The 27,027-nt window shown below is 40.4% G+C and overlaps 1 protein-coding gene across 1 annotated transcript in view; it reads left to right on the top strand.

Moving 5' to 3' along the window:
* Positions 1-27,027, top strand: part of PDCL3 (phosducin like 3) — a 719,284-nt gene that overhangs the window by 412,120 nt on the left and 280,137 nt on the right. Inside the window, exon 4 of the mRNA XM_044071091.1 lies at positions 8,803-8,946. Within this exon, the coding sequence (XP_043927026.1) occupies positions 8,803-8,946 (144 nt within the window). The remainder of the gene's footprint in view (positions 1-8,802; positions 8,947-27,027) is intronic.

Here is a 27,027-nt window from a genome sequence, read left to right as displayed (position 1 = left end):
GTCCTATATGGATAGAAAGATAAGCATTTAAAATGTTTTAGTCCCTTTACTTTTATGCATAGGTTAAGGGGTATTTTTATCAACCAGAGGAGAAATTGTGGATAGCAGTTAATAAAAAGCTAAATGATTTTTATCTGGGAAGAGAAAGACTGCAAGAGTCAAGTGGGATAAGCTGATTCTTCCAGTTGGACTAGGCATGTTAGGTTTACCTGATTTGAAGGGTTATTCTAGAGCTACACAGTGAAGGCAGCACAAGCTGAAACCTATAATTCAAAGTGGAAAGGGATGGTGATGAAATGTGGGGGGGGGGCTGAAGAAACAAGGAGAAACCAATATTTTTGATGTAGATCCTTAAGGAAAATAACAATAACTATGCAGAGTATTATATTTATAAAGCAGCAGAAAGTATTCTTGGAACTAAGCCAACATGGGAATGACTGCAATTAGTAATACAGACGATAGGCAAGAGGGGGGTGGAATTTATTGGAGAAGATCCAGACAATAGGCAAGAGAGAGGTGGAATTTATTGGAGAAAACTGGTAAAAGAACCAATGTATTGGGAGCAAATAAAGAGGGAAAGGTAAAATAATGGGAAGAGGCCAATAATTTGTTTAGACTGGAAGGCATAGATTGCCCTCCCTATCAAGGATTAATATCAGAGTATAGGCAAAGAGAAAGAAACAGAGGGCTCCTAGGCGAAAGAATAGTGCTGGCAGAGATTTTAGTAGAATATAGAACAGAAGCTGCTGTTAAAAAAGGAATAATTTTTAGAGCATACAAGCTGTCGCACAATAACTGTAAGAATCTATCAAGGAGGTAAGAAAGGAATGGGAAGAGAGATTGGATAAACCTTTCACAAACAATGAATGGGGGTGTGTATATATGTGTATATATATATATATATATATATATATATATATATATATATATGTGTGTGTGTATATATATATATATATATATATATATGTGTATATATATATATATATATATATATATATATATATATATGTGTATATATATATATATATATATATGTATATATATATATATGTATATGTATATATATATATATATATATATATATGTTTCCCAGATATGCAACAAAGTCTAGAAGATTTAGGATTTTTGCCTGTAAGTATTTACATAGGTATTTTATACCCCAAGTAGACTCCAAAGAAGTTTTCCTCAGGTAGAGAGCAAATGTTGGAGGTGTGATAGGGAAGAAAGAGGTTACTTGGGAACATGCTTTCTGGGAGTGTAATGAGTTTGCAGACTTTAAAGATTCCCTGCAAACTGCTTTGTCAGAGATACTGTGTGAGCAAATTGGTGTAACCAAGGAAATTATTTTTTGAACTGTGATACAGAATCTGAATAGCCTAGACATAGTAAGGTCATGCTAAGTCTATGATTGCTGCCAAAAAAACAATTACTAGAAAATGGAAATCAGTCTAAACCAAGTATACTAGAAGTAGTGAATATAGTAACACAGAGAAAACAACTGGAACTGGGACCTTTAGGAAAGGGTAGGAGCCAATTAGATAGGTAAAAATGAAATGGAAATTGTGGCAACACTATATGCAGAAGAGGAACAAGATTTAAAAGAAGGAAAAATTTGAATGAGCTGTGTAATGTTTGACTATCAATGACTGGATAGATTAGAACTGATGTATAATGTTTGCAACTACAGTTATGTCAATATGGTTTGTGATGTATGATGTTTGCAACTAAAACTATGCCAGTATGGTTATGGTTTGTTTTCATTTATATAAATGTATGATTGCTTATGTTATATGTGATCATTTAATAAAGATGTTTACTTTTTTTTTTTTTTTTTTTTAAACAAGAAACTTAATCCACCACTGGCTAGATGCATTTTCTTTGAATGTGGGTTTCAGTGTCATTTCAGTGAATGTGAGTTTCAAGTCTTTTTTTCATTGTGAGACTGTGTTGTTTTGCTTTGCTTAGGAAATGTCTACCAGTGTTTGTGCTACAACATTTGAAATAAAAAGTTTTAAATTAAATCCAGATATCTGTGTGTGGTGAGGCTTCGATCCATCATCCTGCCAAGGACCCTATTTGACTATCATCCGGCTCTGATCAGATGCTCATTCAGATAGAGTATAACCAGTGCCATCGACTATATGCCATGGCATTCATCCTATCAGAAGCTTGTCTAATGGACGCATCCAGTATTTAGTGGCTGTAAAAACTCATGCTGTTTGACTGTAGTACTCTTGTCAGAAAAAGCCATTTTCATGGCTACTGCACTAATCTGTCTTTGAATGAAGCCCTTTTAAAAACAAAACAACCAAAAAAAAAAACAAGCTGCATCTTATGCTTTGAAAAGGAGGGGATGATATAATCAAAGTAAACCAGATAATTTTATTTGGAGTACTGCAGGCAAGACATGTTGAGGAGTAAAAAGACACTTCTTCTGGCCAGTCATGTTTAATGAAATGGTTCCTAAAAGCAGCAGTTTTTCCTGATCATTAATCCTTAAGGGACAGGTAGAATCCCACTGATCTGCTTAATCACCATTTGTGGTAAATCTCGACTTTGGCTGTTTATTTATTCAACTTTGGGGAATAATATGTAAATGCTTTCCAAGTTCCTAGCACCGAATTCATGTCTCTCATAGCAAATATTTTCATAGTGATGTGGGATATCTTGAGACAGTTTTAAACTACAAGATGAAATAATTGAAGACAAAGAAAGGCAATAACTGTTAACTTTGTGTCCACACAATTTAGTCCAACAGTGCCCATATTTATGGGGCTTAACAAAATGTAATTAACCTGCTAAACCTGGACTAAGAATTGTTGCACTCCGTGTAGGCTCACTGGCAGGCTGCGGAAGTAGATGACATGATTGTAAGGAGGAGGCTGAATATCCTATGCATAGAGGAGACAAGATTGAAGGGCAGTGCAGCAAAGCCATCTGGTTTGAGATCCTGAGTCTACTACTCCAGAGGACTGACTACAAATGGTGTGGGAATTGTGGTGAGGGAAAGGCTTCAGAAGACAGCAAAGGATGTCATCAGAATTAGTGATACTCATGGCAGTTGGACTCCAGTTTAAGGATAGGGCAGTATTTATAAGGTCAGCCAATATCCCACAGCAGGGTTGTGATAGTGAAGAAGACTGCATTCAAACAGCGATTAAAGGATCTACTACGTAATGTATGACAACATGAATTGGTGTTGATAATGGGTGACCTGAATGCACATATCAGGACAGACAGAGCAGGGTATGAGGACTGCCTGGGTCCACGTGGGTGGGACAAGAGGAATAAAGAAGAAGAGGCCATTCTACACTTCTGTTTCTGTCTGACAAATGGCTTGATGGCAACCAGCCTATGATTCAGCAAGAGAGACAGCCGCAAGATCACATACAAGAGCAGCCAACATGTAAGTTGGGTAGACTTCCTCCTGGTAAGGAAAGAGCACTGAGATAGAATCACCACTACTGGCTGCCACAGTCAGCTGCAAGAAGTGGTCAGAATAGGCTCCAAGGTCAACAGAAGCTGAAGACCTGGAAATTGAATGGAGGGAAAGCACAAGAGTTCAACAAAATACTCAGGGCTCTAGCACCTTCATCGCCACCTATTTCTTCTTCCTGGGAAGAATGGCAGGACCTCAAAACAGCATGTGTGAGAACTACAGAACAGATATGCAGCCATGCCAGGTATGGAATTAAGGTACATAAGGAAAGCTGGTGGTGGAATGCAGAAGAACAGGAAGTCATTAAGAAAAAAAAAAAAAGAGGAATGCAGTTAAAAATGGAGATGGAAAAGACTGACCAGGCAAGAATGAATAGCTAACAAAGGGGCTAAGAGAGGAGTTGCAGTAGCAAAGAACAAGGTATCAGAGGCACTCTGCCAGCTTCTTGAAAGCAATTTGGTAAAAGGAAACTCTTATCCGGTTTCAAGGCAAAGACAGAGGGCTAAAGAAGGTAGCCAGACACCCTTCATAAGGGATGTCAGCAACAACCTGCTCACCAGTCCACAGCACATCAAAGGCAGATGGAAGGAGTACTTCCAGCAGCTTCTGAATGAAGAAAACCCCACAGAAGCTGTACTGCCTTAGATACCGCCCACATAGAACAACACTAAGGAAAATTATGTTGGCAAAACAGCAGGCTCAGATGAGGTTACAGCAGATTTGATCAAGATGTTGGGTGATATAGGAAAGAAGTGGATCCTTAGTGTACTAATAACATTATGAAGAAAAAAGTGTATAAGCATACTAGTGTCGGTGTACAAGAACAAAGGGGACATCCACAACTGTGAGCAGTACAGAGATATCAAACTCGTGTCACATTGCATTAAAGTTGAGGATAAAGTGATTGATAAATGAATACGCATATACAGAGTAGTAGAAGGTAAGATGGTATATAAGCAATTTGAATTCTGATCAGGATGCAGCACAACCAACCCCAAGTTTCCAGTGAGACTGACAGTTGAGAAGAAGCTAGAGATGAGGAAAGAGTCCATATGGGCATTCCCAGACTTGAAGAAAGCATGTGAAATGGTCCCAAGAAAGCAGATTTGGGCAGTTCTGCAGTGGTTTAAAGTCCCAGAAACATTGATAGTATTAGCGCAGGATATATAGACAAGGATCCAGTGACTCAAGTATGAACAGTGTTCAGTTTCACAAAGGTGTTCATTGTGGGAGTGTACGTCAGAGTTCAGCTCTGAGTCCAGCACCAGTATGAACAACAGTGGACTACATTAGCAAACCGGTCTAAGGGGACTGAACAACAAAGTTGTTGTATGAAGACTCTGATCAAGAACTTCAACAAAGGATAGCGGAATGTAATACAAAACTGAAGGCACATGGGATGAAACTGAGTACAGATAAGATGGTTGTAATGGCAGCAAATGGGGGATATCAGGAGAAGCTGAGAACTGAGATAGAAGGGAAGATAGTGGAAGAAGTCAATAGCTTCAGGTGTCTGGGAGGAGTGGTGGAGGAAAAGGTAAGTGAATTTGGAGGTCAAAGCTTAGAATCACAGGGGCTGCAGCCAGCTAGCCCGGAGTTACAGGTGTAGTGTGTAGTGTGTGACAGAAGAATGCCAAAGAAGTTGAAAGGTAAGGTGCACAAAAGATGGATGTGACCAGTGCTACTGTATGATACATAAACCTGACAGGCAGAGCAGTTGAAGCTAGAGGTCATGGAGATGAAGTGCCCGAGATGAGTGGTAGGATGCACACTGTGGACAGAAGAAGAAATGAGGATATAACTGCAGAAGCCCAAGTAGCTACAGTTGCAAAAATGATCAAAGAGAACAGATTACGGTGGTTCGGACACGTGCAGAAAAGCAGAAGAAGATTTGGAACAGATGAGAAGACAGCAAGAGGAAACAAGGACATCTAGCAAGAGGTGAATTGAATGTGTGAGAGACGATGTGTACAGTCAGGCATGACCTTCAGAGAAGGAAGGAGAGTGGCATTGAATCTTGAGAGAGCAAGAGATGGAGATAGGTGACACAGTACCCCCAACCCACTGTAGAAAATGGGGTTGATGATCAAAATTAAACACTTGGCTGTATGGATTAAAAAGGATTTGTTGCGGCAGCTATGGACATTTAGGAGAAGAGCAATCGGAAAATTAAGACTGTATCTTACAATTCAAATCCATAATCACAGTCTTCAAATAGTAAAAATGTTAGTTCTCGTGGTTATATGTGTAGACTAGACATGCTTTTATCAGCCAGATTAGAAGGTGTGGATGCCAGTTAATGTTGTTGTGTCTTACGGCTTTTCCCAGTTAGGAGTCGCCACAGCGGAACTCCGGTCCGCTAATGATTGGCAGTAGATTTTTATGTGCTGAGTTGCCGGCCCTGACGCACAACCTTCAATGAAGGTACGCCCATTCATGCATGTCTCCACACAGAAGACGCTCTAGCTGAGAATCGAACAGGACAACTTCTTACTGTGAGGCGACAATGCTACCGCAGCACCACCACTGCAGTTGTGGATGCCAGTTAATAAGGAGTTAAAATTTTGTCTGAGAGAGCGGGCTAGAGGTAAAAAGTGCTAATTGATTACATGAATTACCTTTTTGAAGGGATATTTTAAAGCCACACAATTGAGGCTTATGTATTATACATGTTGAGGGATACAGGTCAAAGTGGAAAACATGATGAATTTAGGTGCAAGTTACATGGGTTAATGAGAGATTCATAGTTTGCATGCAAGCCAATAAGGAAAAATATAATAACCATACAGAGCATTATATTTACAGAGCGAGTGGCAGAAAATATCTTGAATGATAAGTTAGTACAGGGTTAAGAAGATTTTTCCTGTGGGAATGTTTATATTAAAGAGCACAGAAAATAGGCTATAGGTGGCTGGAAGTAAATGGAAATTAAATTAGGAACAAGCAGATACTCTGGGAGTGAAAAGTAATAGCGTGGGGAGTAAGCTAGCCAAGTATTTGAATTACCATTTATGGGTTGTCTGTGATATCTGGGACTAATAGAATATAAACAGAGGGAGAAGAGTGGCCAGCTTTAGTGAAGTGGTGGGATTTGGTGGAGTCTGGAACAAAACATGCTATTGAAAAGGGATTGTTGTACTCGACATAAAACATTTTTCATGATAACTGTAAGAATCAATCAGAAGAGCTTATAAAAGACTGAGAGAAGGAGAATGCATTATGAAAGAACAATGGTAATAAATATGTAGAATTCCCAAGTATGTGTAAAAGATCATATGGTATAGGTATTTGTGTGGAAGTATTTGCACAGCTACTTTTACACATCGAGTAGACTTCAAAAGATCGTCCTACAGATGGAAAGCAGATGTTAGTGATGTAAAAGAAAAGGAGAGGTAATTGGGGAATATGTCTTCGCTGTTCTTAAAAATTCCTTGCAAAATGCTTTGGCACAAATGTTGGTGGAAAATTTGTTTTAAGTAAGGAGATAGGATCAGAGATTTGAAGACTGAAGACCTTGTTAAGTCTAATGTTCAGCCAATAAAGCAAGTATGAAAAAGTGAAAACAAGGGATTAAACCAACTGTAAAATCAATATTGATTATTGTAAAAGAATAAGAGTTGGAGATGGAGTGTTTAAAAGAGGAAAGAAGTTAATTGCAGAAAAAAAAATAGTATGTACTGGATCAATACATTCAAAATATTATTCAAAAGGAAGAGTGTTGTAGGAAGGCGGCAGGGAACTGAGCAAAATGAAAATATGTTGGAAAAAATAAAACTGAAGTTATGAGTTAACATGTATAAATATATGGAAATTGTAATGGAAAATATCTCTGAAACGTTTATTGTTTAACTTGTGTTGCAAGTCAAAATGTGATGAATGAATAAATATTTTTTTTTGGGGGGGGGGGGTAAAATTATTGTTTTGGCCTGCAATCTTGTATAATTGTGTAGTTCTTTGTTTTAATTTATTTTAATGCAGAACTTTCTTCAGTTTTACACTTGATATTTGTACCCTTGTTTGTCTATGGCTGGACAGAGGAACTTTTATACTCAAGTTCACATATTGGCATGCTGGTTTGTGTATTTAAACATTTATGTGTATATATAATTACACTTGCGTGTGCAACTATGTAATGTGGTGCATGACCCACATGACTGTCAGGTAATTGGGTGTGTAAATGGTAAGACTGAAACTTTGAACATTAAGTCAGATTATTAACTGCAACTGAAAAACTTTCAAATGCAATAATTAAGATATTTCTAAAGGTCAGTGGCAACATAAAAGAGCTGTGGCAGAGGACAGCCACTGCAGATCATGCCTTCATGTGAATGAAAGTCAAGTATCCTATTCCTAGTGGAACCATCTGGGCTGTAGTCATGGCATGGTTGATTGCTGAGAGTACATTAACTTCCATGACTTCACACACATGTTGATCCTTGATGCTGTGAATGCACATATACAGGAATTTATGTGTATTCTGCCCACCTTAAGGCATTTCACCTGAGGATTGCGAGGAGTCAGAACTGTGTGCAATATGGTTGTCAACCATGTGTCTATTTTTCATTCCCCCTGCCCAGCTGTACGCACCATGTGTAGTTGGTGCCTCGTCCACCACACCAAGGCCTGATGTCAGCAAGGGTGGGGGAAAACATATTCATACACATGCACAAATATCTGCTCACAGCTGTGACAGCATACTTATGCAAGATGTACTAATGTGCAAACATATAGTTAGAACTGTAGTACTGTAGGCTGGATTCTGTGTAGCTTTTCTATTTTTTATTTTATGTTAATTCTACAATGTTTAATATAGACTATTTGTTTAATCTGTTTATTTTTTGTATATTTATATGTTTATAATTATTTGAAATATTCTCTGTATATGCCTGCTGGCTATTTCCCATATTGCCTTGGCTGTGGCTAAAAAGGGTCCTCAGACCAGTTTACTTACTCTGTTAACAAATTAAACAAAATACACACACAGTTGTGTATCTATCTATATATTTGCACTTCTCACACTTTTTCTGTACATGTAGGTATGTATTCTGTCTGGCATTAAAATAAGAAATGTTTCCATCCCAGATATTTTACTTGGAGCAGTTTGTCTCAAATCCCATTAGCTTTTCAATCCAGTATGAAATTGAATCAGGACTGTTGGGAGAGCAGCTAGTTCCTTTTGTTAGGAATGACTGACTGACTGTGTTCAGTTCATTTTCCTCACAGTCGTTCTTTTTTGTATATTTGAATGTTAACATTTTGAATCACTTCAGGCTTTAGATACGAGTAATACAAAGCATCAGTTCTAAATCATGAATTTGTGCCTTGAGTAAGAGAACATTTTTCTTTTATGTTTTGCTTTTTAGGCAGCAAAGGCTAACAGAGTGGAAGGCATCCCAGTTGAAGAATAAGTTTGGAGAAATAATAGAGATTTCTGGGCAGGAATATGTGAATGAAGTTAGTAAAGCTGGCCAGGGAATATGGGTCGTACTTCACCTTTACAAACCTGGGTAAGTTAAATTCAGCAACAGTGTTTATTTTACATACCTCTTCTGCAGAGCATTTTGAGAGGCCCCCTAGGCACTTCCAATATCACCCTGTCACCTTCCAATCTTAAATATCACTATGTCACCGCCATTCTTCATAAGCAACCTTTTAGTTTGTGCTGCAAACTTTTAGGAGTATTACACACAGACTGACCTGTTGTTACAATATTCTTACATTACAACAGGCCTAGGCACCACACTATGTTAACCCATCTCACAAAGGGACAGTCACAGTTACTGACATTTATTTGCAACAATGATACAGTGCAGCAACTCTACGTACAGGTCTGGACTTAGGTGAAATGACGCCCTAGACCTACTGTTTTATCCACCACCACCACCCCCCCCCCCACACACACACACACACCCTCCAGTCTTCCCTGGTTTTCCCCCATCTTGGGCTCACTATACCATGAAGAGTACTTTTTTCTTCCTTTTCTCACATTTTGCCTAACTTTTCAGCTTTTTAAAGTAGTTGTAACTTCCTATATGTTCTGAAGTACATTTTAAAGGATTTTTTTCTTTTTACACAACCTTTTCATTTAGTGATGGCTTGAACGGAAATTATGATTAAAGAAAGAATCTGAGTTGCTGTTCAGCTTTAGTTTTCACTGCATCCTTTCAACATACCTTTCCTAACTAAGACAACACAATAATAACTATTTAGGAAATCAGAACAAAGAAGCCATAGGGTTATAGATGTTCTGGGATGTATCTTGGAGCATTTTCTCCAGCCTTTTAATCCAATGGTGACCTAAAAAACAGCATGAGTTAAAAAAAATATATATATATATATGTATGTATGTATATATATATATATATATTTCAATCTTCTTTTTTCCTTACAAGGAAGACACAAGTTGTGCAAAGATGACAAAGTAGTAGCCCACAATAAACTAACAAGCCATTTGTTGTCTGAATACACCGGTTCTATCTGGGAACTGCCTGCCTCCCTACCTCCCCCAAAAAACACTGCCTGTGCATCCCTCTTGTGTTAGACTGGATGAAAGCAAAGGTTCAAATGGCCACAGTCATGTATTTCAAGTGATTGCTGACATTCATATACATAGCATGCCTCCTCACCCACACCTCTAACCCCCAAAGGCTGTATGCATGCCTGAAGTGTGATTGTGATTTACAGTAATGATATTCTATTTTGTTGCTGCTAGACAATACAGTGCCCCTACGCAACCTATAGTAACCTTCTTTGTACACCTCTGAGGTCTGTGAGAAAAGTAAAAGAAACAATGACCACACTGTGCTCAGTCCAAACAAAAACTGTAATAACCTTGTGCACATCTCTAAGGTTTGACTGTGATGAAAATTAAAGAGGTGGTAACCACACAATCCCTCCCACATAACCTAGAGCAGCTGCCTGCACACACATCTGAGCAGGGCTAGTTTTAGAATGGGGTGTAGTTGAGAGCAGAGGCCTTTATGAGCTTTATCCTAACAGGGTCATGTCACAGCCCTGTTCAGGTTAAAAGAGCATATTCAGAAAATTAATAGATTTTTTATTCTCATTTTTCCCCAACCAGCAGCAGTTGTTCTGGGGTCCCCACATAGTCAAGGATGATTAAGGGGCCCTCTTGGAGCCATGGGTGTTACAGGTGGCTAAAGCTGGTTATGTTAGTAGTGGAGATAATGTCCGCCAGCAGTGTTTTACCTCGCCAGAGGCACCATGTCAGCAGTAAAATATTTAATTGAATTGTGACGTCTGTTGCTTGATTTAACACTGCTTTTATAACCAGAGCTGTCTTTGAATTTTAAAGGAGATATAAATAAGGGTTATAACCTAACTGGTTTATTAAGTATACAGGATTGCTACACTCGCTTTTGTTGGTTTGACAGGCATGTTACAAAATATCAAGGTAAGATTGCTGTGGTTGGGGACTCCCCAGGAATGGGGGCCCCAGTGACTGCAGGGTTCGCTGGTGCCTAAACCTGGCTCTGCCCTTCTGTTTTTATTTTCTTTTTCTCTACTGCAAAATGCATTTTTTAAGTACATTGTCATCTTTTGAAGAGTATTTGTGGTACAAGATCAGAAAGTTAATTCATACCTCACTCAGAAATTTCTGCTTTTGTCTGGTACTACAGTGCAGCAATTACTTAATTGTGCTTTCAGAACCCTATGCATATAACCAACTACAATCACACTAAAGACCAACACTCTTGTCAGCTTTCTAAATTGATTTATTTATTGTTTGTCTCTGTTTACCAGGAAGGTCTGACTGGGTAATACCCATTTTCAAGAAAGAAATGGAGAAAAGCTCCATTTGTTTACATTGCATTATACTTAGTTCCAGTTAAACACAGAATAGTTACACTTCTATATGCATACAGTAGTTACCTTTATACATATAACAGTTTGGAAACAAATATACATAAATCTACCACCCTATTAAAGATCAACACTACTTAAAGATCAACACTAATATGGTCCTTTTAAATTAATTTTTACGTATAAGTTTTATAAGCTTTGAAAACTGAAGTATGCATGATCAAAGTTATCACAATGTGATACTGATCTTCACACTATTTCAACTTATTGTAGAGTATAATCTCATTTTTTTTTTCATAATTGTTTTAGTGCAATTTCTTGGGGAGGATGTCCTGCCACCCAACAAAATGCACCTCTTCAGTACTGTGTGGTGATGCATGTATTAAATCCAGAATTGCATAGTACAACACATGGACATCACATTCTTATTGTGTGCATGCCTTAGTTTTAACTCATTACTGTATGCACAGCCAAATGCTCTGTATTTAATGCAGTACACTCAGCACTATTGCTACTTGTGTGGGTTGTCCTGAGCTTAATTTTCCTACAGCATATCAAAGGCGTACCACACACAGCACACAGATACAGTGCATCTTAGTTGTGGTAATGGATTTGTGGTGTTCAGTACCACATTCAAGCAACTTATTTCTGAGGATGCCTGGTATCAAAACAGAACTGGGGGGAACCTGATTGCTTCTGGAAGACATGTGAATTTGTCTCAGCCCTGAACTGGTGTTCCATCTTTTCTCACTATCCCTTGATAAGGTAAATAAATTGAGAATTGTTAGTCTGTTGTCTTAATTAACCATCAACTCATCTTCTGTCAATTATTTGTTCAATGAATCTACATTGACATACAGTTCACTTAAGAAAGATCTCTTAAATAAGTGCTTGCAGAAAGATCTGTCTATTAAATTACAAAAACAACAAAGGAAAAGAGTGTGGGATTCAAGACTGGTAAAGAAACGTGGGAGACAGAACAAATGTGCTTAGTAGATTGGACAGTGGTTTGACTCTGAATTTTGTAGAGACAGAAGATGGTGAGGAAGCAGAATAGAGGGAAAGTGTAAGGATAGGTTATGGTAGCTACATATGATAGTAAACTGGGCTATGATTAGGCCTGGGGAGAAAATATGAGAAGCAGCCAGGTGCAGGTAGCACTGACAAGTAAAGGAGCAACATCCCAGAGATAGTTGTGCAAGAAGCAACATCACAGCAAGAGTAGAAGAGAACTGGGCAGAAAAAGGCAGAGAAAAATGTTGTAGTAGCAGAGGATGAAAGGGTCAGAACAGTGGAAAATGGTATATAGGAAGAGTGCAGGAGAGATGAGAATGGGATCAGATGCATCATAGAGAGTGAAGCACCCAGCACAGATAAGTATGGCTTAGGAAGTGGAACTTTAGGGGAAAGGTTGCAGATGGGAGTGCAGAATGTGATACAGAAAGTCAAGAGTAATGCTGTATATATATATATATATAATATGGCATGTACGTATAGCGAGAGAGGTTTGGTGACAGACTACTTGGTCACCAATGCCATTAGGAGTCCTGGCAAGGGAAACAAAGATCAGGGTATAGTGAACATGATTTTGAGACTCATTATTAATAGGCCATGGAAGGGTATGTCAGAAATGTCAACAAGAGGTTAGGAACAGATTACAGTGATTCATGTGGGCACGAGTGACCTATCAGAGGAGACGTTTGAGGTGGTGGGCAGCACAGTTACGGAGGTAATGGAGAAATTCCAGGATAGATGGTTGGAGGTTACATTCTGAGAGTTACCTATGCTAGCAGCAGGTACATTTATGATTGAGAAGCTTAGATGGTGTAATGAAAGGTTAGACAATACAATGAGTGGTTATGACACGGCACAGGAGAGAGAAGAAATTAGCACTGGTAGGAGTATTGGGAGAGACTAGCTCCATGCCTGGGACGAACTCTTTCTCGTAGCCTAGAGGAGATACTGATGTTCAAAGCTGAGTTAAAAAGGTGCATCTCAGTCTTTATACCTTTAAACTAAGATGGGAGGTGAGGAGGTAGGGATTCAGGCAATAGAAAGAAGAAAATGGGCACAGAATGGAGAGGAACAATCAAGAATTTGATGCAAGGAGTCAGACTGAAGTGATATGTGAACTGCAAAAAGGGATGCAGGAGGGGAGGTTGAACACTGCTACTATCACAAAAACTTGGGCCAGTGACAGTATGGGGTGGGGCGTGGAGGTGCCTTGGTAGAAAGGTTGTTCAGGAAAAACTGATTCACTAAGTGTCTTCATAAGGGAAGGCATGAAGTGTGAGGTCCAAGAAGAGAAGGAACACTGCTCCATGAATAAAGCAAGAGAAATATACAAGGTCAGAACTTAGAGTAAGCACCTAAAGGTAGATGAAATTGGGAATGCTTTTTGTATGTTGGCCTTATAAGCCACATAGACCTCTTCAGGGGTGGACAGTGAGGAATGCAAGGGGGATAGTGAAGGACTGGGATATAAAAAGAGGGTTGCAGTCATGGGAGATCTGATTGCTCTATGACAGGACAATATCCCTTGGTGGTGAGGAAGTAGTTGAGTGGAATAGTAGAACACGATTGGGTTCAGTCTGGTGTTTTTTGGGACTGAAAAGACAGATGTTCATCAAGTACAATCACTGCTGCAGTAGCCTTAGCTGTACTGGTTATATCCTGCATAGGATATAACAACCAGCCAGCTTCCGAAGCTTCAGGGCACTTTCTACAAGTTTCAGTGGGGAGCATAAATGAACAAGCTCGTCATGAGAAAAATAATGCATTAGAAAAGGGTTAAGGTCTTCTTATATGAGATGTGTTCTTTGAGTAAGTTGTTGATGGTATACCAAGTTGATGTATGGCTGTGACTTCCAAGTCGGCTGCACAATGAACAGCAGAGTTCTCCCAGTATGAAAACTGAGAAATTGTTAAAAAAGCCAGTAAAAGTTTTCAATTTGGGTAAATTAATTTACTGGTTACTAATTACACTGCCTAGATGACAGCAAAGAAGACATTTGGAGAAATTAAGTTCAAGTCATCTGGAAAAGGAGAAGAAAAAGCTTGTGATATGAAAAACCCTTGCAGCTTTTCAGCAAAAACATTTAAGGTTACAGCTTTAGTACAGAAGATGGCTTGCAGTAATTGAGTAAAGAATAAATTAAAAGCATTTGAAGGCCTTTACATATTCCTCCAGTATGTCCATTACTTAAAGTCAAATGACAAAAGGCTGAAAAGAACAGAAGAAGCTTTAAGCTTTTCATCTGAGCCAATAAAATTGCAGAACTCAGAGGCTGAAATGAAAAGACTGGCGGAACATGTGGCTTCTAAAGAACAATTTCAAAAACTAGTGGAGTTGGAAGACGGAGCATCCAGAGAGAACCTGAAATTGTCAGCTATTCCAGAGAAACTGGAAGAAATAGATTGCATTATTTTATGATAGCACAAATAAGCAACTGGACTTGTATTCCACAGCAGGATTTAACTTGAGAGGGCACATTGTGTGAATGATCCAAACTGGCATAAAATTGCAAGTCATTAACTCAATGGTTGACTTTAGTTAGAAAATTTAATATTACAGTGAGTTTCACCAGTGTGTTATATTCTGTGAGCCAATGGAGCACCTTTGGAGAATTCTCCCTTTTCTGAACTGTGGTGCAACTGAGGCATTGGTGCATATATGTTTTAGTGGGTTGGGGTGGAGTCCACAGCATGGTGGTGCAGTGGCTTGCTCATTGAAAAAAATGATAATTTTTGTGTTTGTAGTATTCATGAGTCACTGTGTTTTGATTTTCATTTTTTTTTTTTTTTTTTTTTTAAGAAACTGGTGAGTCAAAAGTGTTTCAATTGTTTGTAGGTAAACCTTTCAAATTTGGCAATGAGAAAGCATGCGAGATGTATACTGTTAAAGATGCAATCACTGAAGCAGCAGAAATAATTACTGCTGGAAAACGTGGGCATAAAGCCAAGTATTAAAAATTGGAAAACCAGAGTGTTTTGTGAAAAGTTATTAAACATTGTAGACCAGGAAAAAGAGAAGCAAGTTTATTCCTGAAATCAGGATATGTTGATGGCTAGTGTGAGATGCAAGTTGCTCTATCCATCTGTCCTTAGAATATTTGGAGGATGAATGATATTTCTGGATGCAGAACAGGCTAAGGAGGAAAAAACAAGTTTAGTCTAAAAAGTGTGAATTAACAAGCTGGAGACTATTTCTCATTGTTCTGACAATAACGAAGCCCACTGTCAAAATTTGACAGTGAAACATTTTCCATTGTTCCAAAGGAAAATGCTTGAATGACAGAAAAAATGTCCAGGAGCTAACCAGAAGAATCATAAGTGCCTTGGACTAGAGTCAGACAGGTATTGGGAGGTCAAGATGATTATAAAGACCTGAAATAATGTGAAACTAGTGAATACATGGGAAAACTGTAAAACATCATTCCCATTAGATGTAGTTTAGACACAAACCATGGTTTTGCATAAAGTGGCTGAAAGACTGGATTTTTTAAACCCTTTATTAAATTATCACTGAAGACATAGGCAAATGTACATTTAACAGCAAGTAAAACCATCCAAAGACGAGCAGTAAAACCAGGTTCTAATGTAAACAGTAATCAAAACAAAGAACCGAACACCACCAGCCTAACAAACTGAGAACTTTAATAGCAAAATAAAACAAAAAACTTGAAGATAAAAACAGTCACGGTTTAGCGCTTTCATGTTGTATACAAGACATCATCGGAACCATGAAACAGGAAGCAAAAACGATCTTTAAAAGAAATGCATGAAAACACCCCTCCCCCCAAAAACAATCAGGTGACAGGGGCCACTAAAGCTTGGGAAAATCTTAGAGAGGGTAAATATAGAATGAATAACACTATATATAACTGAGGAGCTCTCATTTTGAGTTCACTGATAATTGAAATGCCATCATTAATCCCTGGTAAATGTGTGGCATCTAATTTAAGTTGCCACAACATTTCACAGTGCAATAACTTGTTATTCCAGTCCCCTGTTTAGGCAGCTGTTCCAAAATAAAAACAAACTTAAATCTTTTAAAACCTAGACATTATAAAGAAAGCCTAGCAAGGGCACTCTTGCTGCTGGATGTTAAGAATATTGAACAAATTTGGAAGAACTGGCATGTTCTTTCCTGTGCTGAAGAGACCCAGCAGTTTAGCAGCCAGCCCACATTTACATACAAAAGGAAGCCTAACTTCAAAAATTTATTGGAGAGACCTTGTTTTGGCCTCGTTTCCAAACTTCCTGTGACTTTGAAATGTGGGAGATTTCTTCAGTGTTGTTACATTGAGAACAATTAAACAGGTCGCTTAGTGGACATTATCATGAAACATGTGAAAGGGAGCAAGTTTTATTGCTGTTCTGAAAGGGTGGTATACATCACATTTTGCAGGCAGTGCCATAGTGTTTTATGTAGGCAAAACCAGCAGTGCCCGCAACAAAAGAATCTATCAGCATGTTTACAGTATACAAAAGGTTAACAGCAAGAATTCCCTTGCTAGGCATTCTTTACCCTGTGTAGGTTTTAAAAGATTTAATTTTTTTTTATTTTGGAACAAGTACAAGCAGCTGCCTACACAGGGGATTGGAAGAACAAACTATTCCACTGTGAAATGTTGTGGCAACTTAGATTAGACGCCACACATTTGCCAGGGATTAATGATGGCATTTCTTTTATCAGTGAACTCAGAATGAGAGCTTCCAAGATGTAAATAGTGTTGTTTATTCTGTATTTACTGTCTCTATAAGATTTTCCCAGGTTTTAGTGGTCCCTGTCACCTGATTGGATGTTTTTGGGGGAGTGTTTTCATGTATTTCCTTTAAATATTGTTTTTAACTGCCTGTTTCTTGGTTCTGATGATGTCTTTTTTATGTAAAACAAAAGTGCTAAAGTGTGACTGTTTTTATCTCCCAAGTTTTTTGTCTTGCTATTAAAGTTCTGAGTTTCTTAGGCTGTGAGTGTTCAGCTAAGAAAACAAACTATTTTAACATCTTTCCATTTGAATACAATATACATTACAATATTCCATTGCTACAGTCATCAGTCCAACATTACAAAAACAAAAATGCTGAATTCCTGCCTTCCCTTAAACCTCATTCCTGCTCTTGAACATTATTATCCATGTATTATTCCCACAATTTCCATTTACTTCTATGTAATCTGCTCCTTCCCTTTTCTAAAGATCCCCCTTCCAGTTCTTTACCTCTCTTACAATATTCAGTACCTCAAATGCAGTTGGGTGTGGACATTGATTTCCATTTTCTAGTAATTGCTTTTTTTGGCAGTCAACAGAATTAAACTAAATAAGGCCTTACTATGTCTAGGCATTTCAGATCCTGTTGCCCAACTCAAAAGAATCATTTCCTTACTTACAGCCATTTCCTCACCTAATATTTCTGATAAAAGTACTCTGTAGGGAATTTTTTAAATCTGCCAACTCATTACACTCCCAAATCATCTGTTTCAAGTTACCTCTTTCTTCTGCACCACACCTACAACTTTTGCTATCTACCTGAGGACATTTTTGAAGTCTGCTTGAGGTACAAAAATAACTATACAAACACTTACAAGCAAAGATCCTAAACCTTCTGGACTTGGTTGCATACGTTGGAGCCATACATGTGTCTTCCAATTGTTTTCTTGTAAATTGCTTTTCCAGTCTCTTTCCAAATCTTTTCTAACCTCATCTGTTTGATTATTATACTTATCATGCAATAATTTATATACAGTACTATCCCTTTTTTTAACAGCTGGCTCTGTTCTAGATTCAACTAGAAACTCTACTGGAACAGGTATTTCACTTAAAATTCCCTTATCTCTTTTTCTTTACCTGTATTCCGAGATCAAGCCCTGGTTGGGAAGGCAGTCTTTAGCCTGCAATCCAAGTGCCTTCTTGGCCTCCTCTCACTGTGTTACCTCTCCAGCTTGAGTTATTGCCTCGATATCTTGATTCCTTTGCCAGGTTTCTTCAGTAAATTCTAGCCCAATCTTGCTTATTTTCTTGAACTTTTCCTTGCTTCATCATCATCATCTTCCCTTTCCACTTTGAATTATACCTTCTGCTTTTTTTTATATATATATATATATATATATATATATATATATATATATATATATATATACACACGAGTCTTAACTGTGTAGCTCTAAAATGTTCCTTCAAGTCAAACCACCTTGTACTATTGGAAGGATCAACTTAGCACACTTAAATGTAACTCTTGCCCTCTTTCCCTCCCAGATAAATTCCTTCAATGCGTTATTATTGTCCACTATTTCTTCTCAGGTTGATAAAAGTATGCATGACCTGACCTGTATACAAGACTGAAGGGGATAAAAAATATTCAGTCCTTGCATCTTACTGTCCACATCCATAAATAAGAGTTTACAGTTCCCCAATTTTTGTATTTTTTTTTTGTTTAGTCTCTTCCCATATACCCTTATCTGTCATAACAGAAGCCTTTTTAATCTCCTCTCCTAAGTACTGTATCTTATGTCCCTATAAATATAGGTATTGCTGAACCAATGTGTGAGCAGGTACATAGTTTATGACCATAGCCTTTGTTTCACCTTCATTAATTTGATATCCCGAAAAGACTTGAAACTGTCTCAAAAATGTTCCAGAACACTGAGATGTCCTTTTCTGGATTTATCAGGTACAAAATAATATCTGCAAGTAAAGCCAGCTTTTCTTGACTAGCATACCAATTATGTCCTTGTATTTCTGAGTCCCTTATTTTCATTCCCAATGGCTGTAAATATAAATAAATGAAATAACAAAGGGGAAAGGGGACACACCTGCCTGCTTCCTCTGTTTAAACACAATTTATCCGAGAGGAACCCTCACACTTTAAATCTTGCCTCCAATCCTTCATACATCCTTCTAATTACCCTTACTATTCTATCAGGGAATGTAAATGCTTCAAATGCCGTACTCATAAAATCGCAACTTACTCTGTCAAATGCTTTCTCTGCATCAAGACCCACCAGGTCTTGTCTTACATTCTGCTTCCCTCTGGATCATCATTGTTCTGTTAAGGTTGTCAAATGTTTGCCACCCCTCCACAAAATCGCACTGATCCATATCTATCAATTTTGCCATAACCTTTGTCATTCTTTTAGCTAGTATAGGCATAAACACTATAATCATGGTTTAAAATTGAAATAGGTGTTTATGAAGCTGGGACTGAAGGGTCTTTGCCATCTTTATGTAACACAGACACCACAGATTTCTTCCAAGATGTTGGTGTTTCCTCTCCTTTTACTGTTAAACAAAATTTTCCAGATCTTTATCATTTTCTTCCCTCCTAATTTCAAGACTTCCACAAGAATATCATCTGTTCCCTGTAGGCTTTCCTGAAGACTTGCTATACACCATTGTTTTTATCTCATCACCACCTGTCTCAACTGTTAGTTGTTGAGTTTTGTTTTCCTCAAACCTTGGCATAATTAAGTCTTCAATAAATATTTCTGTTTGTACTTTTTCTTGATTTCCATATTTCTGTGCTTTATACAAATTTTCTTAAAATTTTTGATATCTGTAAAACCTCTGCAGGATCGCTGGTTATTTTTCTTGTTATAGTGTCCCTAAATTCGGTGACAGCCCTTTCAATGTTCTGTTGCCTAAGTCATGCTAAAAGTTTTTGTGCACTGGAGTTCAGCAATTTTTTTTTTAAGCTGCAATCTTTATAAACTCATGCATATTATACAGATGTTCCCTTATTTTCTCTTATTCTGCAGTACCTTGTCCTTTGTCAGTCCCTCTAAGTAATTTCTATTACTTCTTAACCATATCTTTTATTTTAACCCTGTTTTGAAACTCCAGATGTTATGTAGTCCTATCTCACCTACATTCTTAACCATGGGTTCAGAGCTGAATATCGGCTCCGAACCGGCCTATTTACTAGCTCAAAAGTCTCTGATTGGCTGGGCTAAGAGGGTATCCCACAGTACACTGCTTCACATCCCCAAATCTCGTTTGCCGCTTCTAGAGCTTGGACGTGGTCTAGCTTGGCTGTGGCTAAGTACTCTTTTTGACTTATTTCTCTTGAGAAATTGGTTGCTTCATATTTCAAAACCTATTTTAATAGCTATTCTTGCTGCAGTAGTTGAGTTTGTGTGTGTAGTAGTATTTTTTGTGATATCCCTATCAGTTCCCACTGGCTAGGCCCGTTTTAGTTAGAGGACCTTAGTGAGTAGTTCGTCTGTCTCTTCTTGTATATCCTTTTTTGAGAACCGTTTAAGTTAGAGGTTCTCTCGCTGTGTTCTCGTGGTTATTGTTTGTTGGTTCAGAGCTTCGCTCTTCTTTGTGGTACTGTCTGCTGTATAAGTAGTGGGCTTCTCGCCCTTTTTGGTAATTGTTAACTGTAGTTACGCTGTGTGCTTTGCACCTGTTGCAAGTAGCTAATTCTTTGGATATGTCTAAGGATCAGAAAGAACATAAGCCTTCTGGCTTTAAAAAGTGTTCAAAGTGCGGATATAAAATGTCCATCACGGATGGACACTCTGTCTGTGTTTACTGTCTTGGAGCCATCCATTTACAGGAGTCGTGTAGCTTTTGCCACGCTTTCAGTCCTAGGGTGTTCCAAGAGAGGAAAAACAAATTGATTTTAAAGAGACTGCTTAAACCATCTTTCGAGGAGGCTATAGACTCTGCTCCCGGCTCCCAGTTAAAATCTAAGTCCTCCAAGTCTAAGAAAAGGTCTCCGGCTCCATCAGCATCTTCAGAGCCTCCGGAGAAAATTACCATATTGGATACTGCTTCCTCGGCTCCACCGTCTTCGGGGCCGCAAGAGGTGTCTGTATTAAGTGAATCAGCGTCCGCTCCGATCATTCTCGAACCTATTCAGAGCTGGTCGCAGAGTGGGAGGCATGGTTCACCAGATAAGAGGTCTCAGTCTCCATCCATCTCCTCCAAATCCTCCAGGCTTTCCGATTTGGATGTGGATAGGGTGATGCAGAGGCTCCTGCAGTTGCCGGTGTTGGCAAAATTGTTTGTCTGACCCAATCGGCTCCGGAGCCAATTCCTATGGTTGTTTCATCGATTCCTCCTCCGAGCACGTCCTTGCTGTCGGAGCCGGTATGTTCCACTCCGAGTGATGTTCCTGCGCCGGCTCCGATACCCCCTTTGGGTTTATCAGTGCCTACCTTTGCTCCGACCATGTCGGTTCCGTCCACAGGGTTCGAGACTCTGGTCTCCTTGGTCGGGCCTGAAGGGGATGCCTCGGGACATCTTTCGGTTCCGAGCCTCCCACTCGGTGCATCGGCTATGGGGACTCCAGTCCTGGTCGTGGCCTTGGAGGCCGGTTGGTCCTCGGACTCGGGGGACCCGCCTTCAAGGCCATGCGGAGCACGCTGGCCAGGTCCGTCACTTGGGTCGGTCATTCCATACCCCACCACTCCGGCGAAAACTTCTGACACCCACTTATCCTTGGACAGCAGAGCACCAGGCCCTAAGGATACCCCCACGAGTGGTCCCCCACTTTCTGAAGGTCCCTCGGAGCCTGTGCCTGAGGAACCTCCCAGAAAGAGATTGTGCAAGAGGAAGCACATAGACTCCCAGGACGAGTCTCTCACTTCTGATACTAACCTCGAGGAATCAGAATGGTCCCCCAAGTCTTCCTCTGATGATGTTTCCTTCTCTGATATCCTGGAGATACTGAAACAGAGGAGACTGGCCTTCCAAAACCCCTTCCGAGGAGGAGTCAGTATTCCTTAAGGATTTTGGCACTCAACCTTCCGCCTCCTGGGTGTCTCCACCCTTCGATGAACTTCTTGACCTGATTTGTCGAAGGGTGTGGGAAAACCCTGATTCTGTGGAGCCAGTACCTCGGCTCCCAAATAAATTTCTCTCCGCCCCTCACGGGTGGTGGCGGCAGCCACCCAGAAGGAAGTTGCTGAGTCTTCCTCTTCGGTCCATCCTCCTAACATGGAGTCTAGGACTATGGACCGGTATGGGAAGAGTACCTTGTCTTCAGCCACCTTCACCTTAAGGTCACTGAATTACTTCTCTCTGGAGCTGAGTGAAATGAGATATCTCCTTAATGAGTTGAGAGATACTCTTGCGGATAACATACCTGAAGCGGTGGCTCAGACAGTCAACGCACAGGTTTCTACCCTCAACTCCATCGCAAACTCATCCATGTGACTCATTTCGTATGTGGCTGAGGGAGCGAGTAGGGCGGCCAGCTCAGGTGTAGCCCTTAGAAGGCAAGCCTGGCTGTGCCTGTGTCACTTTGCAGAGGCCTTCAAGTCTTCCTTCACTGATGCCCCTTTTGATGGTTCCTCCTTGTTTGGGACCAAAGTGAAAGACACCCTCACCAGGTGCGAGTGAGAGGGAAAGACGCTGTCTGCCGTAGGGGTCCATTTTTCCCTCCCATCTAGGCCTTACCCCAAGGCTCAGCCAGGGGGAAAGATGTGGTTCAAGAAATCACAAAGGTTTTTTCCTGCCGCACAAGGTGAAACCCCCTCCTGAGGCAGGGGAGGGGGGAGTTATTCAGGGAGACGTCGCCCCAGAGGCAGAGGGGGCCCCCGCAATTCTGGGGACCACGATTAATTTCGTGGCTCCTCATACTCTCATTCCTGAGGGTGTGCCCGAATGTGCTTATCCGGAGCCAGTTGGGGGTCGAATTTCCTTGTATCTGGAAGCCTGGGAAAACATCACCCAGGACCGATGGGTATTAAGGATAATTTCCGGAGGTTACACCATTCCATTCTGTTCAGTACCCCCTCCCATCAGAAGAATCCCAGACGTTCCACCCAGTCAAAGGGATCAAGCAGCCTCAGAGGTATCTCAGCTGCTAGAAAAAGGAGTCATCCAACCAGTCCCCTCAGACCAGATCAGATTAAGGACTTACTCAAGATTCTTTTTGGTGCCGAAAAGAACAGGGGACCTGAGACCCATACTAGATCTCAGTCAACTCAACCATTACGTACACAAGTCCAAATTCCATATGGTCACCCTACAATCTATTCTCCCATTGTTGGGAAAGGAAGTGTGGATGTGCTCCATCGACCTGAAGGATGCTTACTACAATATCAAAATGGACAGGGCATCCAGGTGTCATCTACGCTTCCGGCTGGGAGCCAGACATTTTCAGTTTCGAGCCCTGCCCTTTGGTCTCACCACAGCCCCCAGGGTGTTCACCAAGTGTATGGCAGTGGTGACGGCTCACTTGAGATGTCAAGGATTCCAGGTGTTTCCGTACCTGGACGACTGGCTCCTCACCGCCCCCACCAGGCATTTACTAATTCAGACCAGGGACACTCCCATCAGTCTACGTCACCAATTAGGCATTACTATAAACTGGAAAAAATCTGCCTTGTTGCCCTTACAGCGTGTCACCTTTATAGGAGCAGAGCTGGACACCATTCAAATGCGAGTGTTCCTACCACAAGAAAGGATCACAGGGTTGCAACAACAAATTCTCATGCTGATGCCTCTGAGACATGCATAGGCAAGACTGATTCTTCAACTCCTAGGGACCATGGCAGCTACTATCATGTTGGTCCTGTTAGCAAGATTACACATGAGAATTATTCAATGGCTTCTCTTTGTCCAATGGTCCCTCCAAAGACTTCCGCTATCCCATCCAATCCTAATGACAGACAAATGCAAGCAGGACCTTTGTTGGTGGCTTTGCACCAACAACTTGAACATAGGAAAACCCTTTGTTCCACCCGTTCCTGTGGCCACAGTGACTACAGACTCCGCCCAGATTGGGGGGGGGCATTATCTGGGCAGGATGGTCCAAGGCACGTGGCAGGAGCACGAGATACATTTGCACATAAACGTCCTGGAGATGAGAGCAGTGCTTCTTGCATTGCAGGCACTTCAAGAAGTCCTCCCTCTAGGGCCTCTTGCGATACACTCAGACAACATGTCAGTAGTGTGGTATCTCAACAAGCAAGGAGGAACCCGATCTTATCCACTATGCATGGAGGCCATGCGCATGTGGCATTGGGCAATAGCTTCCCAACGGTTTCTAGTGGCAACGTCCATCCCGAGGAAGACCAGTGTGATAGCAGACAAGCTAAACAGGGCAATTCTTATGCCCTATGAGTGGTCCCTGAATCGCCTGGTGGCAGAGCGAATCTTCAGCAGATGGGGTCAACCTTGCTGCGACCTTTTTGCCAGCCCCCTCAATGCAAAATGCAGAAACTACTTCTCGCTGATCCCCCCACCGAGGGAATCACCCAGGGACACTCTAGCTCACAATTGGCCCTCCGGTCTGCTTTATGCTTTCCCTCCGTTTCCCCTTCTCTCAAGGGTGATTCAGAAAGTACAGTCCTTGGGAAGCAGGATGATTCTGATTGTCCCACACTGGCCTCATCAAGTATGGTTCCCCTTCCTTCAACCCTACCTTGTGGATACTCCTTGGATTCTGGAACCCCTTCCAGACTTATGTCGGGACAGCCACCCCTCTCTGAGGACACTCCAGCTGACAGCCTGGCTACTCCACTTCCATCCTTAGTCAGATGTCATAATTTTTCGCCAGACGTAGTCCATATTTTGTCATCTTCTCATAAACCATCCACTAGAAAAATCTACTTTAGCAAATGGAAAAGGTTCTCTATTTGGGCTCATTCCAGAGGAATTGATCCCTACACGGCTCTGATTGATTCTGTTTTGGAATTTTTGTCTACATTGTTCTATCAGGGGTCCACTTCAGCCACCATCAAAGTTCAGCTGGCGGCTATATCAAACTTCCACGTGGCCTATGAACCTAGACTTATGGCACACAGACTATGTAAAGCATTCCTTAAAGGTACCTTATTGCTTCGTCCCCCAGTATCACAACCTGTTATGCCCTGGGACCTCAATTTTGTTCTTCAAGCCCTCACTCTTCCACCCTTCGAGCCTGCAGCTACCTGCGAGTTAAAACATGGAAAACAGCCTTTTTAATAGCTATCACTTCAGCGAGGAGGGTCTCCAAAATCCAAGCCCTTTCCATCAAACCCCCATATTTGATCTTCCATAAAGATAGTGTCTCCCTTAGACCAAACCCGTCATTCCTTCCCAAAGTGGCTTCCCTGTCTAATGTAAATCAGTCAGTTGAGCTGCCAGTTTTCTTCCCCAACTTTTCCAACAAGGCAGAATTCAGATTTCACTAACTAGATGTACGTAGACAGTTATGCTTCTGTCTCCATCGGACAAGAGAGATTCGGAAATCTGACCAACTCTTTGTCTCCTTTTCCGAAAACCGACTTGTTCTCTGGTGTCCAAGGTCACGCTCTCTAGATGGATAGTCAGCTGTATTTCCTTCATTTATCACACAGCAGGTAAAACTTTGCCCTTTCCACCAAAAGCCCACTTCACAAGAGCTGTTTCCACATCCACAGCCTATCAAGCTAGATTGTCGATGGATGATATATGTGCTGCGGCCACTTGGGCTTTGTCTCTCATTACAAATTGGATTTGGTCTCCAGGGGCAGATCTTCATTTGGCTCCACAGTTCTCAGGAGTATTTTCCTATGTGCCACCCGGGTTGTAGGTGCTAGGGACGCTGTCCCATGGGTAAGAATGTAGGCAAGATAGGACTACATAACATCAAGAAGTTATGTACTCACCATAACGTTCGATGTATGTAGTCCATCTCACCTCACATTCTTACTTCCCCTCCCGCCTTCCCCCCTGCCTGGAGGATTTGGAAGACAAATGTTATCATGCAGAGTCCCTTTGATTAATTTGTTTGGATATTTTGTTCGTATGGATGTGTGTTATGTATGCAATAACTGAATTGTTTGCAGCAAACTAGATCTGGGGATGCGAAGCAGTGTACTATGGGATACCCACTTAGCCCAGCCAATCAGAGACTTTTGAGCTAGTAAATAGGCCGAGTCGGAGCCGATATTCGGCTCCGAACCCATGGGTAAGAATGTGAGGCAAGATGGACTACATACATAGAACGTTATGGTGAGTACATAACTTCTTGTTTCATTTTATCCCAGTCACTAGCTAAAATTTCTGAAGATATTTCTATCTTCCATGATAACTCTCAAAGTGATTTCCACTACTCATTCCTTAAATTCCTCCCTTTTTAACAGATAGGTGGGAAAGCACCACTGTCTTATCTTTACTTCATTACTCTGCATTTTTATCTTTTTTATTGGTGCATGATCAGAAATAGTTATTGGATGTGTGTGTCAAAGCTTTCAATTAAATGCACATGTTCCTATGGAAGTAGAATTTCTATCTGGTATAGCCCAGTTATTTTTCCTTTGGGAATAATATGTGAATTCTGTCCAAATTCCTACTACTGAATTCACATCTTCCATGCCAGATATTTTCATAAATTTCTTCAGAAATCTACCCTCTGTCATATTGTTCTTTCTAGGTCTCCCTCATACAGCCTTACTATTGCAAATCAAATTTCATCCCTATCTATAAATAATATTCCCTGCTGAATGCTGATTGTTTCTCCCAAAGTGTTCTTAAGCTCCACAATAGTAGTTTTCAGTGGAATATAAATAACATGACACTGTAATCCTCCTCCCTTGCCCATAGCCCCTTACTACCACAAAGTTACCATTTTTCTCCTCATATGTCACTGTTAAAGCCCCTATGGTACTTAGTTTGATTACTCCCCTAACCGCTGCCCCTCATATTCTGCTGAATATCCATTCCGAAATCCAGTTTGTCAAATTCACATTCTCATTTTCTTCCATATGCATCTCCTGCAGCATTGCTATTTGCACTCTGCATTTCTTAATATGATTCAATACTCTTTCCTTTAGGCCTTTCGTGTTC

This window comes from Protopterus annectens, chromosome 5.part0 (genome assembly GCF_019279795.1).
Source record: "Protopterus annectens isolate FY-2018-M chromosome 5.part0, PAN1.0, whole genome shotgun sequence".
NCBI lineage: Eukaryota > Metazoa > Chordata > Ceratodontiformes > Protopteridae > Protopterus > Protopterus annectens.
The sequence above is the reverse complement of the archived record's forward strand: the minus strand, read 5'-3'. Positions and strand labels throughout refer to the sequence as shown.